The sequence below is a fragment of the Aspergillus candidus genome (genome assembly GCF_002847045.1).
Source record: "Aspergillus candidus strain CBS 102.13 unplaced genomic scaffold BDW47scaffold_17, whole genome shotgun sequence".
In the NCBI taxonomy this organism is placed as follows: domain Eukaryota; kingdom Fungi; phylum Ascomycota; class Eurotiomycetes; order Eurotiales; family Aspergillaceae; genus Aspergillus; species Aspergillus candidus.
In genome coordinates this window covers 410307-427211 of record NW_020194022.1, presented here as the reverse complement: position 1 = coordinate 427211, position 16905 = coordinate 410307, and the positions used below count along the sequence as shown (strand labels likewise).

The 16905-nt window shown below is 49.6% G+C and overlaps 3 protein-coding genes across 3 annotated transcripts; 1 reads left to right on the top strand and 2 right to left on the bottom strand.

Moving 5' to 3' along the window:
• Positions 1-7: 7 nt before the first annotated feature.
• BDW47DRAFT_21167 (kinesin-3 motor protein uncA) lies at positions 8-5253 on the bottom strand. The gene is made up of 2 exons (XM_024818454.1): positions 5051-5253; positions 8-4981 (listed from the first exon to the last, which is right to left on the bottom strand). The coding sequence occupies exons 1-2, from the start codon at positions 5112-5114 to the stop codon at positions 129-131; spliced, it is 4917 nt and encodes a 1638-aa protein (XP_024672915.1). The 5' UTR covers positions 5115-5253; the 3' UTR covers positions 8-128.
• A 2894-nt stretch (positions 5254-8147) lies between these two features.
• On the bottom strand, positions 8148-9794 carry BDW47DRAFT_21157 (uncharacterized protein). Its single transcript, XM_024818453.1, has 3 exons — positions 9538-9794; positions 9296-9487; positions 8148-9244 (listed from the first exon to the last, which is right to left on the bottom strand). The coding sequence occupies exons 1-3, from the start codon at positions 9556-9558 to the stop codon at positions 8303-8305; spliced, it is 1155 nt and encodes a 384-aa protein (XP_024672914.1). The 5' UTR covers positions 9559-9794; the 3' UTR covers positions 8148-8302.
• A 6120-nt stretch (positions 9795-15914) lies between these two features.
• On the top strand, positions 15915-16893 carry BDW47DRAFT_104499 (uncharacterized protein). Its single transcript, XM_024812345.1, has 2 exons — positions 15915-16023; positions 16330-16893. The coding sequence occupies exon 2, from the start codon at positions 16480-16482 to the stop codon at positions 16858-16860; it is 381 nt and encodes a 126-aa protein (XP_024672913.1). The 5' UTR covers positions 15915-16023; positions 16330-16479; the 3' UTR covers positions 16861-16893.
• The last annotated feature ends 12 nt before the right edge of the window (positions 16894-16905 follow it).

Here is a 16905-nt window from a genome sequence, read left to right as displayed (position 1 = left end):
GGAAGGCCAATGTAATGGGCAAAGATCAGAAGAAAGGGCAAAGCGTGAAACACACGAGAAGGAAGTGTTCATGACTGGCATAAAATTCAGAAGACGGGCAGCGTAGGTGAGGGAATAGGACCGCAAGTTTAGTGCCTGAAGCCGTTCGCGTCCACTCTGGGCCCCTTGCTGCTGAAGTAACTCTCGTCAATCTTCAGAATCCATTCCACCTTTTGAGCCTCGGTCCGGCTCGCGAAAAGGAATGTGTTCTGTGGTCCGTACAATGCGAAGACGTTGGGGCGGTCCGTCCCCGCTCCGGGACCGTCGAGAAGTCGCGCGAAGTCGGGAGCATGGTCGACTCGTGAGGTCCTCAGGTTGATGGCGTTGATCTCGTCACCTTCAGGCACTGAGTACACGTGAAGATACGGTCGGCGGAGTTCAACGAAACGCCGAACCCAATGGGTATACGTATCATCCGGAGACAACAAATACCCAGACTTCAAAGAGGAGGGGTTCTTCGGTAGTGTTTGAATCGTGGCGATGAACCGCGGCGTAAGAGTCGCGTCGTCAGAGACAGAACTGGCATCGTCGGCTGAAGCTAGCGATTTCGTACGCGAGGCAAAGGCTGCACCTCCTGCCGGGGGTTCCGTATTGCTTCGGACAAGAACGGCATCGACTGAATCGGTCTTGGTCGACCAAAGTTCAACATACTTCCGGAGAATCTTCGCTTTCCGGTCTGTCAATTCTTGCGTGCGTAGAGGTGTCGAACGGCCGCTACGAGGGGGGGACGGGACAAGACTGCTGGCACTGAGGGCGCCTTTAGCCGCATTTAACTCGGCAACTCGGTGGCGCCGTTTACGGGCCATCACATAGTCCCGGACAAGAGAAATCTTTCGCGGAGCCCATGCAGTGAGAAATTCCTCGCCTTTGACATAATCATTCTGGGTATTCATGCGCCAAAGATCGGCCGCGCGCTTCGCTGACACGGGACGGACAACCAGGGAAAACATGCGAACAGTAGAATGCACAATCCGGGTAGAGTTAAACAGCTGCTTGAACATTGACTGTTGGCGAACGTATGTGCGACCTTGAATTTGAAGAGTCAAATCCCCACTGAATCCAACGGGATCTTGCAGACGTGAAGATAGCAAATCCCATCGGATTGTCACCTGCACTCGATACTTCTCCGCAGTTACCCTATCGAGGAGGAGCGAGCCATGCAAGCTGGAGTCCCACTGACCAATCAAAGTAACGTTCGATGTTCCATCAGCGTTGTCTTTCACCATGGGTTCTTGGACAAACTTGAGAGGGACGTCTGGCGTCTGCAGATCCTGGTCAGGGATCTTCCCCCACGGATCAAGCAGTCGCACTGATCCCGCGCGCACGTTAGCCAGATCATCCCATGGCAGGCTTTCAGTCGAGCTATACGTCAAATTGATCAGAACGCGACGCTGGAGACCCTGGTGCAGCTGATAGGTGCCAGCATCCAGACTATTGCTCTGCACGACCTCAACAGGAAGGTATTCTCCGCTCTCCGTCATTTCGAGGACCTGGATTCTTGCGAAAACGTCATGTCTCTCTTCGGAAAAGAATTCCGATTCCGCAATACGTGGTGTCTTGCGCTTTTTGCGCGGGGCTTCGGCCGAATCGCGCATGTCATCCCAGCTCAGAAGCTTGTCGAGATGCATCTGAGTCACCCGTGCATACACGCAAATTTTCAATGCAGCGGTCCGCGGGCTGGAAAGCGGCAAGCTCATGCTGTGGACACTCTCGAAGCGGACAGCGCTTTCATCAAAGCCGCTGATCATCTGAGTTGTGGTGGCGCCGCCTTCATCCGAGATACCGGGGAAAAATAACTGCGCATGGACTTCCGTGCCCTCCCACTCGGCAAAACCAATCATATCACGCATGACAACGTTGAATTTGAGCGTAGATGATGGGGCCTGCGCCGATGAAGGTTCCAAAGACAGCCGGATTATACCGACGACATTGTGTGTATATGGCGAAATCACTTCGACAGAAAAGTCTTGTACTCGGGTCTCGAAAACAGCAGTGAGCGGGATATCTGCGTCTCCAATAAGAGAATACTGAGGCGAACATGGTTCAGAAAAGGGGTTCTCAAGTTTGAAGTGTTGGATATAATCCGGTCGGTCGATATACTGGTGCAGCTGACGCATAGCCTGGAGGCGACGCTGGAGCTTCTCGACGGACCAGAGATGGACCACGCATTGTTTGAAGTCAATTACACGGACAGCAATGCATGGTTTCTTAGCATCATCCAACAAAATGTCTTCATCTCCAGAGATGCCGTTCAGCACGAGATCGTAAGACGATGCCATATTGTGCCCATGATCAACGACCGCGAATTGGAAAACGACATTTTTGTCCATAATGTGGCTCATAACTTGAGCTTCCTTCAATAAAGAAGCATGCTGGAGGACATTTTCTGCCATACGGACGTAGTTCTGCTGCGACCAATGACGGAAAATCGTACTGGCGATCTCGATCTCCCGGGGGTCCAGCTCGGCAAAGCCATTCTCGTAGATCCTGGGAATGGGCTGGCCCATGTCCTTCATGTGGGACTCGAAAGCTTGCTTCTGCCGCCGGAGCTGTCTCTCATACTCTTCTTTCGTCGCCCGGAGGGCAACTTCCATACGAGCTTTTTCGGACTGGAGACCTTCGGGTCCCCGGGTCGGGGAGAGTTCTGTATTCCGTAGCTTAGTTTGGTATTCTTCCTTCTGTCGATCGAGTTGACGCTGCAGGTCCTGGCGAGCAGACTGCAATGCTACGTCGTTGCCACTTTGGCCGTCATCGTCCTCATTGTTACGAGGCGTGCCCGGAAGAGTTATCGCTGTATCCAATGAAAAGTTGTCGAGGGTTCCATTGGACATGTATTTGTCACGGACAGGGAAGGAGCTCAGGGAATCGGAATCCTCGTCATTCTCGGCTCGCCCACGTCGAGTCGCCCGCACCTTTTGCACATCTTCAAACAAAGCATCCAGTTCGTCATCGCGCATGTTGGAGATATGGTCAGGGCCCATGACAGCACTGACAGCTTCACGACGGGCATTGAGCCAATCCGAGTCGCGGCCCCGCGAAGGCATAGGAGAATCCGCTCGACTGGAATCGCCATCGACCTCCGAGCCAGCCTTGCTCAAGTTCCGATCGTGGCTTTTGTTGGGCGCGGGTGAGCCAAGCTGGCTTGTGGTAATTGAATGACGCAGCAAGCTTTGCTCGACCCTCTCGGCACGGGCCTCTTGGGGATGGTTGAAACGGAAAATGTGAAAGTCACCCATGATGATCCTAAAGCCACTTTTGAGGCGTGTAGGCTTGTCAACACGCTGCCCGTTGACCATGATCGCTGCACCCTCGCTAGGCACGAGCGTAACCACATTGTCCACATTTTCAAATTTGCAGTGGTCGTCCATTATCTTAGAACCATTGAGTCTGATCTCCACATGACTCCCTTGATCCATGTTGCCAACCAGTGTGGTTCCAGGTTTAATATTATAAACAAGACATTCGGCCAGCAACGGGTCGTCGCTAAGGTTGACCAAATGGGGCATTTTCTTTGGGGTGCTCATTCCAACGAACCCCTTTTCAATGCTGATTCCGAGTTCCTCCAGCGCTGCTTCACGTTCCTTGTGGATCTGCTCCGTCTTGACGAGTTTCTCTTCCCATGTCTCGTTCAAATCATTGTAAAGCTTCTCACTTTGGTTGAGCTGCTCCACAATCTCGGCTTTGCTGACCTTGGTAACCGAGCCGTCCGATTTCTGGATAGAGACTAACTGTTTTTCCAGGGGAGTATCTGGCGGGTAGTAGTCGTCTGCAGCGGGTGCTGCGCCGCCGGCGCCTGGCGCACCGCCTGCGGCCACCCCTGGCGCACCTCCACCGAGCTTCGATCTCAGTTGCAACAGTTCTTCCTTCAGCTCCCTGATCATTCTTGCATTTGGATCCTCGTTCACGACCGCATGGTTCTTGATACGCTTAGCGGAATCGGCATACCGAAGGGTACCCAGTGTCTCATCATAATTGATGTCTGCCGGCGAGATGGCAGCGATCATCGCTGTCATGGAGTTACCACCAAGTGAGTCTTTCAGGAGCCATGTTAGAATGGAATCACGATAAGGAACCATGGAAGCATTCTTTTTCTTGCCGGCGGCCACGTCTGCAAGAGCGGCAATGACACGACCCAGCGTCGACAGCGAACGATTGATTTCCGCTCCTTCCTTCAGACGTGCACCAGTTGCGCCAGTGGAATTCGCTCTCTCCGAACCCGCAAGATCGACCAAACTAATGCGCGAAACCTTTTCCGAGTCCATAGAAGTCTCCGCATCGTGACGCTTTTGGCTCAGGGTGAGAGTGAATACGGCGTGGGATCGACTGGACGTCTCGTTCATGTTCGTAGCAGCGACAGTTCTGGCCTTGTTACCTTCGTCCATCAAATTCTCGATTTCATCAAAGGAGCGGACAGCAAGCTTGGAGAGATCTTCGACGTATGGACCCGTAGACGGGTGTTCGCGAACTTTCAGATGGCCTTTATTCGAGGGATTGAGGAGATCGCGGACACGTTCGTTGTAGATTTCGATGTAAGATACTTCGACATTACAACTGAGGTTGCCTTCTCTCTGGATCTCCGAGATCCGCTCGAACATCGACTGACAGATCCTCGGGATAACACCATACTCCTTGCCATAACCCATCATCGAATAGGACTTCCCAGAACCGGTCTGCCCATAGGCAAAGATACAGTTGTTGTAACCCCCAAAAGCATTATCCAGCAGCGGCGTGCCCAGATCGTCGAAAAGATTGTCCTGACTCGCATAGTTAGGGGCCTTGTTGTCAAAAGACCAGTAGGATCTATCGAAGGCGAAGTTCTTCGGGCCTTCCGGTCCACCCTTCCCTCCCTTTCGGGGTTGTTTTGCTTCGGCATTCGGTGGAGGGATGAGGATGGTTTGGTCTCCTTTCATTTGCACGATACATTTCGAGCCCTTCTCCTTTTCTACAATCACGGATCATCCCCTGGGTTAGTCGGCGACTTAACAACCAAGATACACTCCTCGAGGCTCACCTCTGCTGTTAAAAGGCCGCACCCGCACCACCACCTTAATGTTTCCTCCGCCTCCTGGAGCCATTATGACCGATTCCCCATACACCCGGGGTCCGACAAGCGCCTGCGCGTACTCGAAATTTGGGTCCCCTTAGCGGACACCGCGCGCAAGCGAGAGCAAGGTGAGAAAAAAACACGAGTCGCGAACGCCACCGAGAGCGCCGCTCTGGTGATAAATGCGCAAGCCGATTTACCTCCCGATCCGGCCTATCGCACCTGATGCCGTGAGAGTCGTGCCCGCGGTGTGGCTGGTTCGAGATGGGATGTTGGTCGTGAATGTCAACAAAGACGTCATCTATCTGTTTTAAGTCCGACGCGACTCAGGGGTAACGTGGCCGCAACTCGAGCTGCCGTGCAGCACTAAGGGCGACCGGGTTCGCGACAAAAGGTAGGCGAGTCCTTTCGGAGGAAGAAATGATATTGAGGGATGGAGATGGAGAGGGAAAGGGAAGAAGAAAAAAGGGATTACGAAGAAGTCAGCGATCGGCTCGAAAGTCGCCCCCCCCAGGCACGGGAAAAGCCACATGAGAACCCCCGAAAAGGCGGGCGGGATTGCGGCGGATGAGGTAAGCGGTCTGGACGAGGTTGCAGCCAATTAGAGGCTGATATACCCCGTTTTTCGATCCCCGCGTCGCACTCGGTGGGCGTACCATTATTGGGATAGGCAGGTCAACAAGGTACCGTAAATGAAGTGGTGGGCAAATAATTCCACTCTATTCAATATCCCAGCAAGGAGACCAACACTGACTGCGGGTTCTGCGTCTGTTGCACGTGACTATGGCTGGACTCTTCAAACCCGCACTAGGTATGCCTTCGGGTTACTGTGTAGGATTTCAATCACTTGGGTTGTTATCCATCCTGTCATTCGTAAGGCAAACATCTAGTAGGTAGGTAGCTGTTCGGACTCCGCAAACAGTGTAGAGTATAGACATCTCTAGAATAACCAAACCACGTTATAATTTGGATTCGGCAATAGTGGATCTGCCGATGAGGAACAATGGTTCCTCATCGGCAGATTCGTAAGTAGACCATCATCCCTAATCATATAGAATATATATCCTATTGACTGCAATAGGGGGGTTTTTGTTTTTGAAATTCATTCTGTGATCAGCCACTTTGAGATCTGATCACTCGACTCCTTGGTGAGCACGTGACCAGTGTACATGGTGGGAGAGGCACATGACACCGCTGGCGGCTGATAGAATAGAGAACAAAGAATATAAGTCTGACATTCGGTTATTAGGTTAGCTGTTAGTGAATGGCGCTGGGTGCGGCTTTTTCTTGTAACACCGTTCAAAGTGTGGTCGGGCATAACATATATATATCTACATGTTTGGGCATTATCCACACAAACCAGTCTTAGTAGGGAGTAGTGTACATTTGGGCATTCCCACTATGCAGGCTACTAGGTAATACTAATTGATAATAAAGTGAATAATAATAACTAACAACTCTGAGCCTGGTGTGCTACAGGCCCTTAAAAGCTCATGATATTACCTTGGCGGCAAGAGATAATAGTAGGAAAGATATTATATATTAAAGTATTATTCATGATTTGCCGAGCAAGGAGATGATGATCATGGGCTTCTATCTTCCTCCGAAACCCCAAATCACAAGCACTTAAACCATTGAAGCATTGCAGGGCGGAAATATCTCAAACTGCACTTGAATGCAGGAACCCGAATAATATGGTTTCAGGCAGTCAATTCCACCCAACCACCTGTAGATGACTCGCAAAGCACATTGGCCGGAGCAGCGCATAAACAAGGGCCGTCGATTAGGTTGTTATACCTGGTTTCCACGCCTCGCTTGTGCTGTCAGCCTTATCACGATGGTCGGATAGGGTGCATACTAAGTCTGGAGAGCCATCGGACGTTGGATCCACTGCAGCAGGAATCCTGTTCTAAAAATACGCCCTGGGACGAGCACTTCGAACAACCGGAAGAAGGTTTGGCGTCAGGGGGAGTGAACGAGAGCTGAATATCAGACGCCAATTAGTACCTAGGTAGACCCCAACTTCCCAGTAGATCAGTAGTTGTTCCAGGGAAGCGCAGAATCTGGTGAAGATAAAAAAGCGATGGATACTCGCACTGTGATTGGGTGGTTCGCTTTATGACGTAGGGTCAGCAGCCCGCTATGCCTGATTGGGAGTGTATACATCGCGGTGGAATTCTCTTAGACCCCAAGCGGTTAAGAGCCTCTTCAGTGCAGCATGAGACACCGATGGTTCTGTTGCTGATTGGGTTGATGGCCCTCAGATCTAAATTTGGTGCTTAAAGCGTCCCATATGGGTGTTGCTTAGCGGACTAGCCAGGCCATGGATACATCCATGCGCAGCCGGGGTGGAGAAAAAAAGGCCCTGATAGACGGGCAAATTGCGGCCGAAGAGTTTTTTTTTTTTTTTTGAACTGGGACAATTTTGAAACGCTGGGAGCTAACATGGCCTAAATCCTAGTAGATTGGTGACTATATAAGCGGTGGTGGGCGCCAGTTTCCATGTCTCCAGCCCAAAGTTTGAAAAACCGAGTCACCGTGTTTAAACCATCACACAAACACACATGTCCAAAGATTGATTCCTCTGTGTCCTTATCACGGATTTTATCAATAGTGACAGGTGTGTGTGCCTTGACCCGAGACCCTTGCAACCCACCTGACAGCCCTCACAGATCCCGCCTGCATCACATCGGTCTATCCGCAACATGGCCTCCAGCGAATGGGAAATCTCTCGCAGCGCGATCGTCTTCCTCATCATCCTCGGTTGTTTATGCTCTGTTCTCATCGGATACTCAATACATCGCCTCATGGGCGGAAGCGTCTTTGATGGGCAGGAAGAAGCTGTCAAAGGCCCAGGAAACGAACAAATGGCATACATGCGGCAAGTTCGGCAGCGGAACCTGGCGATGATATACCATGGATCTCGCAAAAAGGACTCGCCAGTCTGAGGAGTGCTCCCAAGTATGGCGTATGGTGTTGGAAGGGAGTTGATTTGATTTGTTTGCAATTGGGCCTTCTGTTATTGGGCGTTTTCATAGAGCTGGACATATATATACTCATGAGAATATATTGCACATCACGGTTTGATTTAACAGTCAAACCTAGTGAGGCTGTTTTCATATGGTCCAAGCTCGTACCTTCCACTCCACCTGATAAGAGGCAGTCGTGATATTGTTAATGGCTCCTGTTGGTGAAACGAAGCGTACGCCGGCCAGCCCATCACAATGTTACTAGGTCCAGCATGGCAGTCAATGCAGGTACAGGGATGTCCATGTGCTTGCCTTGTTGACCGATGGTCAAACACACATTTTTGTCAGCAATCTTAATAGTCGGGTGGATGTATGTCAGACGAGCCGAGTCAGGAACCTCGTCGCTGTGAGCAATTTCAGTGGCTTCACTTTGCCAGGACGGCCTCGTCCCGGGCAAGAGCATCAGGAGAGATCTCTCATTCTGATGGTTCAATGCCATCCCCGAAGCCATCCTTTCTTCAATGGCGATTGCCTGCTCTGCAACTAAGGCACAAGCATGACTATTGAAAACACCCTCTTGTCGCGACATCGAGCGAAGCACAGAAAGTGCCTTCCGACGGATAACAGGATCTCGGCATAGGGTGGCAACATTGTAAACCGGAGCGATGATGCCCATATCAAGGGAGAAAGAGGGTTTTAAACGACCGTTCTGAGACAGCTCTGCCAGTTGAGATGGTGATAGAGACAGACATTCGATACCTTGCGCGCTGTCAACCACAGAAGCGGCAAGCGTGACGATTTCTTCAAATATAGGGTTGTAATTATCCCATGACCTCTGGTCTGAGACTCCAAGTTTGCCGTATTCCAGAACTATGTATTGCATTTTTTGGTAGATCCGGATGATGGTTAATCCAGTCTTGTCTCTGGCGGTAAGAAGTGGACCTCGAGTGCGCTCGAAATTATTCAACGCCACGGTCAGCTTACCTAAAAGTTGAGAATAGTGATGCAGAAGGCCCGTGAGATTGTCAGAGTCTGCGGTATCCAACGCACGGAATTGTCGACCCGCCTTGCATCTGTAATATTCGAATATATCGCGTGCTTCGCCGATAGAGCGAAAGACCTCGGGGATTTCGGTGTCAGTTTCCCTTATCATCACGGACTGGGACAGTTGCATATCGACTTCTTCGCGCGTCTACACCAATTAGTCTTGTCTTGACAGTGACCTGATGACAAATGGCCTTACGAGGGTCAGTGCTTGATCCTGCAGACGAACAAGCATTTTCCGCAAACTATCCATTTCCAATGCGGTCACTGTAGACGAGCGGAGGCTCGGGTGGCAGAATGTGCCTGATCGAGGGTCGCAGTGAACCTCATTCATGATCTTGATACCACTCCTGATATGTCTTATAGCGGAGTCATAGTGGCTCGATAGAATCTTAAGCGTGTCAGCGCAGCCAAGCGCAAGACAAAATCGAACGAGCATACCTCGAAACAAGCGAACAACATGCATGATATCAAGAAAACATCCACTGTCAGTTTCGAGGAGTCCGTGTTCTCAAGGGAGTGCGAGTCGGTTGGAGGAAGGAGAGCCCTAATCGCAGTCACATATTCTTGAAGAGCAAAATTATCCTGTCCGTATCGAGAGAGCCATAGACCCGGAATTTGTTGGTCGTTTTCGAAATTTTCGTGTAATGACCCCAACGCGATCAAAGCATGCCAGATCGACTTCTCATGCTGACTGACTTGCAGCACAAATCGGCTCCAAAACTCAGAGCCACAATAACCTGCCAATGACGGCACTGTCCTCTCATAAAAGAACTGGAAACAGCGATTCTCGCGTTCACTTCCCGAGAGCTTCAGAACAGGCGGTAGATTCAACGGCAGGCGAACGCGATGGTCGTAAACTGGAGACCCGTAGCCATCACACTTACGACCTGTAGAAGTGCATCTCCGACAGTGGGGCTTAGCCTCGTCACATTTAATTCGCCTTTCTAAAGGGCAGCAGATTAGTGGGATGAACATGCTTTGGGCGCCATCTGGCCGCTCTTACTCCTGGTGGATGGTGTTAGCCAGTTCATCCATCTAGAGAATGCCCTTCGCAAATCGCAAATCAACAGCACCTACTTGCATGTCAGACAACCTGATTTTGTTTTAAATCCCAGCGTGGAGATCGGAGGCGGCATGTTAGTGGAATGGAGGTCTGTTAGCTGATATCTGTCGTTGCATGCCCGCTTATTGTCAAGGTACTTTCTATGGGTATGATTTTTAATAGTTATGAGCCTCGGATTGATGGATGACTAATTCTTCCAGCCAAGGTATGGATGTAATGGAATGTGGAAGATGATTGTATTTTTGACGGAAACAAGGTGCAGGTGGTACTACTTAGGTGGTGAGATTTATGACAAAAGTGTCGGTTTTGAAAAGTGGCATCTTTAACGCCGTCATGACGGTTCAACAGTAGATTTTGAACGAACAGGTATCCTCTGCCCTAGGATGCTACCTTTACGCCCAACGCGACCACTAATTCGGTTCAGGCGAAGATTACACATACACAACCGGACGGAGGACCTCAATGATTTTTTGCATCTGTGGCATGTCTGACTCACAGGCCTTGGTTTTTACATTGATTTAAGATGAAGTACACTCGCTAGCATTTATCAGCGCTTGATGAACTGGTTCAAAGCAAAGAAGTTGTCATTCTCAATGGGATTGTGTGAATGCCGGGTGGATCAAAGGCATGCGGGACTCCTGGTTGAAGATAGTTTACTAGTCCGGCACAGCAGGGACTGATAACCGCACTAGTAGTATGTCATAAGATTTAGGACCGGCGGAGCCCTCAGGCATCTAGAAAAATTAACCTGTGATTTGATATGATAGACAGGCTCATATCTAGGTAGTATTAAATCACTAACCTGGTCAGTGGGCTTGTGGCACAGGGCCTGTGTTTGGGAGTCCTATACCTATAGCCAGGATCATAGGACCAGAGCCCTCGACCCCTCGTACTAAATATCTAGACACCCAGGCTTTAGACTATGCAGGTCTTGTAATCATAGTCTCAGAATCTCTCTAGCCGTTAAATTACTAACTAGTAAATAATGTTAGTAATCAAGGCCTGTTTAACTAGCTAACTAATTAGTTATAGCTAATTATAGATTCTGATCCCCTGCTACTAAACCCACACCACTGCAGGTTCATTGTGGTTCAGTGCGGATACTGCGGTGCGATAATGCCACTCTACTCCAGCCCACACTGCAGAAATCCAAATCCATCCAAAGTTGAAGTATTTTAATGCCGCCGACACACGTGGATACTGTTTCCCCAGATGTAGGTCGGCAGGCTAGGCGGGTTAGTTGCCTGATATATGTACATACCTACCTATACGTGGACAAAACCAGTCCGGAGCATTCCGACCAGCCACCAACGGGTGTTTTGCTGACTTTGCACAATAATATCATAATTGACTATATACACCCTCACAAATTGATAAATATACATATTAGATATATATGATATGAAGGATGCCACAATTCCACATCCTACCAATCGTGACACGCCCCTCACAACCTAGGCACTGCACGTACAGCTGGCACCCAACCTAACCCTAAGTGGGCCGCTGGCTACACCTCACTCCAGTGAGCGCCAGCCAAGTAGCTTAGCAAGCGGTGAGGATCCGACTCGCGAAGTTAACTTAACTCTACCTGCCCTCAACGTGGCCAATAGGGTGTTTGAAACTCTGCAAACGCTTTTGGTCTCTGCCTGGGTTAGTCAGTTAGCTAAGTGATCACCCTGGGTATGTGGGTAGAGACGGTAGGGCGGCTTGGGTGCTTGGTGCCCAATCTGCTGAGATGAGACTGCCCGTTGTTAGGGTCAGGTGGGTGATAAAAGGTGGGAGGTTGGTCGGGCTGTTGGTTCTTTTGGGGGACTGCTGTTGTTGATGATGATGTTTTTGCTGGGGGACGTTGTGGCTTTTGGGATTGTTATGGGGTTGGTCATTTGTTTGGGGGTTTTATTGTTTTTTTTGGGAGAGAAGAGATTGAATGGTGGGAATTAGAAAAAGGGATTGTTCTATATTCTTGAATTTGATATTTGGGTGTATGGTTGCTTGTATGGATTTTACCGGGGTGAAAGGGAATAGCTATAAAAGGTGAGTGGAAAACTGGGAAAAGAGTGAATTGCCAATGTTTAGTATTCAGCACCTTAGGGCAAAGGAGCTTCGCAGTCATATTGAGACAGTTATATGGAGTAGAGCCACTACGGTACACGGCCGAGATGTACTCCAAAAGAAAGGGGCGTTGTCTCCCCCCGTCCAATGGCAAATACCATCAACATGCCCGGCTATCACAGCGGCATCAATTAGACAGGACCCACGCGAGAATCCACTAGACCACCTGCAGACGTGATAGTGACGAGGCCGAGCTAGTAAGACACGAGGCAGATCAAGCACAATGACATCTGCCCCATCGCAGGGTCTGAGCGCCAATAAAGCACGACGAAGCGGACTTCACACCGAACGCGCTGCTCCCAGATCCCGTGGGAGGCCGATACACAGTCCCCATTGGGCATTGCTGGCCCAGATAGATCAGCCTGCTCATTTACAGCACCCCTTGCCTGAAACCTCCAAGGCAGTGTGATGCCATTGGGGTGTCATCTTTGCGCGTGGCGAAGCGCAGCTGCTGTCGTGACTGGTGACCCAGAGGATGGCCTAAACGATGTGGTCGTACTGGAGATGACGAGCAGCGATTGTTGTAAGATGCATTTGACCTACCCTTGGCAATATTCGGGTTTCTGTCTTGAGTTAGTTAGGACCCCGGAGGTAGGCCACGTCAGCCAATACGGTACGCAGCTCCCCCAGCTGACGACCAGAGGGCCAGTTATGAGGCTACTCTGGAGCTTCCCCGCGTTTGATGACGGCATGTGGCCTTCTATCCCCAGGAGCTAGATGATAACTCTGGGTATCTACCAGTTGGTTCTCTGATACAATTGGTACGTTTAGTCCTGATCAGACAATGAGATTGTCGGTTGCGTATCACGGTGGTCTCCGCGGGATAGTCATCAAGGATGCAATCCGAGCCGTTGAAGGGCAGCAGCGCCTCCCGCGAAATGGATAAGCCTTTGAAATATGGATGCAGGTGGTTGAATATCGACAAGATGATGGCCGCGCGTGTGCACGAGATATGAACAGCTTTGGCTTGGCCCAATCATCTCCCTGAGAGGCCACTTCTTCGAGTATGACCAAGGTTTTGTATGACTGGATCTCTCGGCTATTGGATCTCCGAGGACCGCTGTCCCGAAATGATTCCTATGTGTGATGGCTGCACTTCGTCCCAGGTGGGCATTCGTGGGCTCGTACTCCGCCTATATGGGATGAAATGACGGGAGCCTGGCTGGCGTGTCGTGGGACGCGCCACTCAGAGCATTGTCGCACTCTTAATATCTATCGGAGCGAGCATGTCACAGTCATTTCCAAAGTTGCAAGGTTGGGGTTTTGTACAACTCTAGTAGACCGTCTGCTGTATGTCCAAGTTGGGACGCGCATACAGAGGTTAGAGGGGATGAAAGTCAATCCACGACCGGACAGTTGGTGATCTCAATCTCCGTCTTTACTGGGCTCTATCTCATCTTGTGCGATTTTTAGAAGCTGGATGAAGAGCACAAGCCCGGCTGATACTCGACAGCATTCTGTCAACAGTCGGCTGCATAGACTGAGATTCACAAGGCATACTCGGCCATTTCGTACATGAGAATACCCCATATACCCCATACGGGTTGTATGGACGAGCATCCCAGCAGAAACCCATGTTTCATAGAGGATAACCCCAGCCGCTCGGGAAAACTCCATGCAATCATCGAAGAGCGGTGAGGTGGAGAAAACCATGTTCAACCTGACGTCAGGTGGGCCCTAGCTTTTTCTTTTCTTTGTCCGTTCCCTGCGTACAATACCTGACGGTAATATTTTAGTCTGCGCTGCATCGCCAAAGGCATGAGAAGAATATGACGGTGCTCTTTTCTCTCTTACGATGCCGACTGAGAGGACTTGGCATAACCTTGCATGAGATCATGCTGCTGTGCTCCGGGGGTGGATAAATAAAATATACCTAACTATCACCTGTTTTGTAGCTGTAGGTGGGACTGTATTTCGTCGAGTCTGGAATGGTCCCACGATGCCGCCTGGGGCACATCAGTCACAGAGCGGTCAAGCTTCCACACGTGGTGGGGATGCAATCGGCGCCTAATCTTCCTAAGTCCGGCCCACGATGGACAATTGTGATAGCATGCCTCATTAAGGTTTCTTTTTCAGTTTGATAGTCATTCACTTTACTATATACGGTATGTTGGGAAATAGGAGAAACTGTTTGTAGTAAGGAAGTTTCTTCGGATCCTCGGTCCATGATCCCATGATGTCACGGATGTGTTATATATCAGCAGCGGCTGCTGTCGAGTATCCCACATCACGCGTCTTGGACCATTACCCCAGAGCCTCGCATTAGGACTCTGCAGAGTAAGGCGGGAGGGGGGGGGGGAAAGAAATAAAGACCCTAGAACTGGTGTGATAAGCAAGAAAAATCACAGAATGTGCCCAGGCACCATCTGAGGGAATTTAAGGGGGCAGGAAATAAAGATAATAATAATCCAGAGCTACTGCATCCAGCGCACAAAGGAAGAGACCATGCAGGGTGCTATTAGCTGATTATCAGACACAAAATCTAGGCCAGGAGAACGTGACGAGTTTAGTTCGCCGAATAATCTATTCCCGACAGGATTCGTTCACGGCCTTACTCGTTGTTTCCTTTTTTTTCCATTTCTGTTTTAGCCCCCAAGCAAAGGCCTGCCAAGGCTAGCTGGGGCCTCCAAAGCATAACGAGGACTTTTATTCTGGAATGAAGCAATTTTAGGATTGAGTGTATAGACAGTGGACTGATATCTACGATCTCTAGCAATGGTTCGCACTTGGATGATCAGATATATTTTGACCCATAAGACTTCCTAATTCAAGACATGTTACCGAGGTGCTGGGCGGGTCACGGGTTTCCTGAGATCCGACGAGCCCTCGATGGAACCATGTCGTACGGAGTACAGTAATCAAACCAAGTTGATACCGAGTCCATATTAAATACGTCTGAGGTTACTTCGTCTGGATGTCTAACTTTGTGGCTCATGCACGCCCGTAAGGCTGCGTACATGATTTTATATCTGAATAAAACTGGACATTAGGGATAAAGATAACAAAATAAAAATAAAAACGATGACTCCAAACAGCAGTTGATGATACACAATCATGGTAAGAATGGGTGACGGAATGTGGTGGAAAATCTTGGTCCGTAATGGGGTGCTGGGGGGCAGACCAAACACTCGGGAAAGCCGGCTTTTTGGGCCACTAAAACGTTAGACCTTGAAAGTAATGAAAAGAGGGAAAGAACAGTGTCAGAAAGCTCAGGCCAACAAATCTATCGACAAATACATAGAAAAATCAAAAGAAACTAACAAACTAAAAACCGAATAAAAAAACTAAAACGAAAACTAGACTATACCTATCATGCTCCGACGGAGAAAGTTCCTCAATGAGATGGCTGACGCTGATAAATACCAATACTCGATACACGGTTCTATGACCATACAATACCGGCCCAGCCTTCTCTCAATCTCATATGTGTGTGTGTTTTGACCTCACCTGGAAATCTTACCTGGTAACAACTGGTTTTTGACCCCAAGTGGGGCAGACCCCGGGGTCAATACGGACAGGACTGTCACTGGCAGCGGTTGGTCTGATTCCCTCGCCGCCTCTACCGCTAAACGAGAGGCCGAGCCAGTGAGCTATCCTCTCAGCGCGTCCGGTACAAATGCCCCATCGCCCGCCCCTTCTCGTCGCTGCGCCTTTCACTCTCTGCCTCTTCTCGTTGGTCATCCAAGCCTCCAACGACCTTCCTAAGAATAAGATACGTTGGACAGTCCTGCCCGCACACAAACCTATTGGTCTGGTCCTCTTTTCTTTTTTTTCCTACTCGCTACCCGCACAAGTTGGCTTCAGATCTCTGATCCTCCCTTGTTGTGCAATCCAATCAATCGTGCTTTTTTCCTGTCCACCTTTTCTCCCCCCATCCACCTGTGTTCTTGTTCCCCCTCGTGATTGATCACTCTCCATTACATCTATTATTTATTTATTTTTCATTGATTTATTTTTATTGATTTGATATTGTATGTTTTTCTGCCGTTGATTTATCTGATCTATTTTATTTCGATTGATTCATTTTTATCTGATTTTTATCTTGATTGATTCAGATTTATCTTGATTTTATTCATTTTATTTCCACTCCATTTTCCAGCATCCACGGGTGTGGTATTCCTCCCCCCTCTTCTAGGTACGTCAACCACTCATCCCATCCCCATTGCTTGCCCCTTGCTCAACAGTTGGTCGTTTGGTTTTCATTCATGATTGAACACCTCATTTCCCCTTTACCCAATCCCGTTACTCTGTCCTTGTCCGAGGCAAACCTCCGACAAATCGAATTACTCTTTCATCTGTTCCCCCCCCGTGGGTTGCCCACATTCTCCCCTCTTCGACCCTCTCGTTGGCTTTGTGACCAGCATCAGGTGTTGACCTTGCACCAACCAAATCTCCATCATATACATCCTGATAGCCATTCGATCGTATTTTGTTTTGTGTCATTGGATCTGCGGTTTCTTGATTGCATCGTTGTACCCTGGTGGACGCTCCACAAATCAGATCGAATTCGCCCCTCTTCATTTTGCGCTTTTGTTGTGATTCGCGTGTGCCCGACTCGTTCACGGATCAACCCGGCCCGGGACTGACATCAGCGACAGAACGTCCACCGCTCTCGCGCTACCCGCCTTCTC

What these genes read in the sequence shown, in the direction of transcription:
- BDW47DRAFT_104499 (XM_024812345.1), top strand. Translation starts at nt 16,480, where the DNA reads ATGATTGAACACCTCATTTCCCCTTTACCCAATCCCGTTACTCTGTCC.
- BDW47DRAFT_21157 (XM_024818453.1), bottom strand. Translation starts at nt 9,558, where the DNA reads ATGTTGTTCGCTTGTTTCGAG. An exon ending in TGTTGTTCGCTTGTTTCGAG is followed by an intron (nt 9,488 to 9,537) that starts GTATGCTCGTTC and finishes GACACGCTTAAG; the next exon opens with ATTCTATCGAGCCACTATGA. An exon ending in AGGATCAAGCACTGACCCTC is followed by an intron (nt 9,245 to 9,295) that starts GTAAGGCCATTT and finishes TAATTGGTGTAG; the next exon opens with ACGCGCGAAGAAGTCGATAT.
- BDW47DRAFT_21167 (XM_024818454.1), bottom strand. Translation starts at nt 5,114, where the DNA reads ATGGCTCCAGGAGGCGGAGGAAACATTAAGGTGGTGGTGCGGGTGCGG. An exon ending in GCGGCCTTTTAACAGCAGAG is followed by an intron (nt 4,982 to 5,050) that starts GTGAGCCTCGAG and finishes CCGTGATTGTAG; the next exon opens with AAAAGGAGAAGGGCTCGAAA.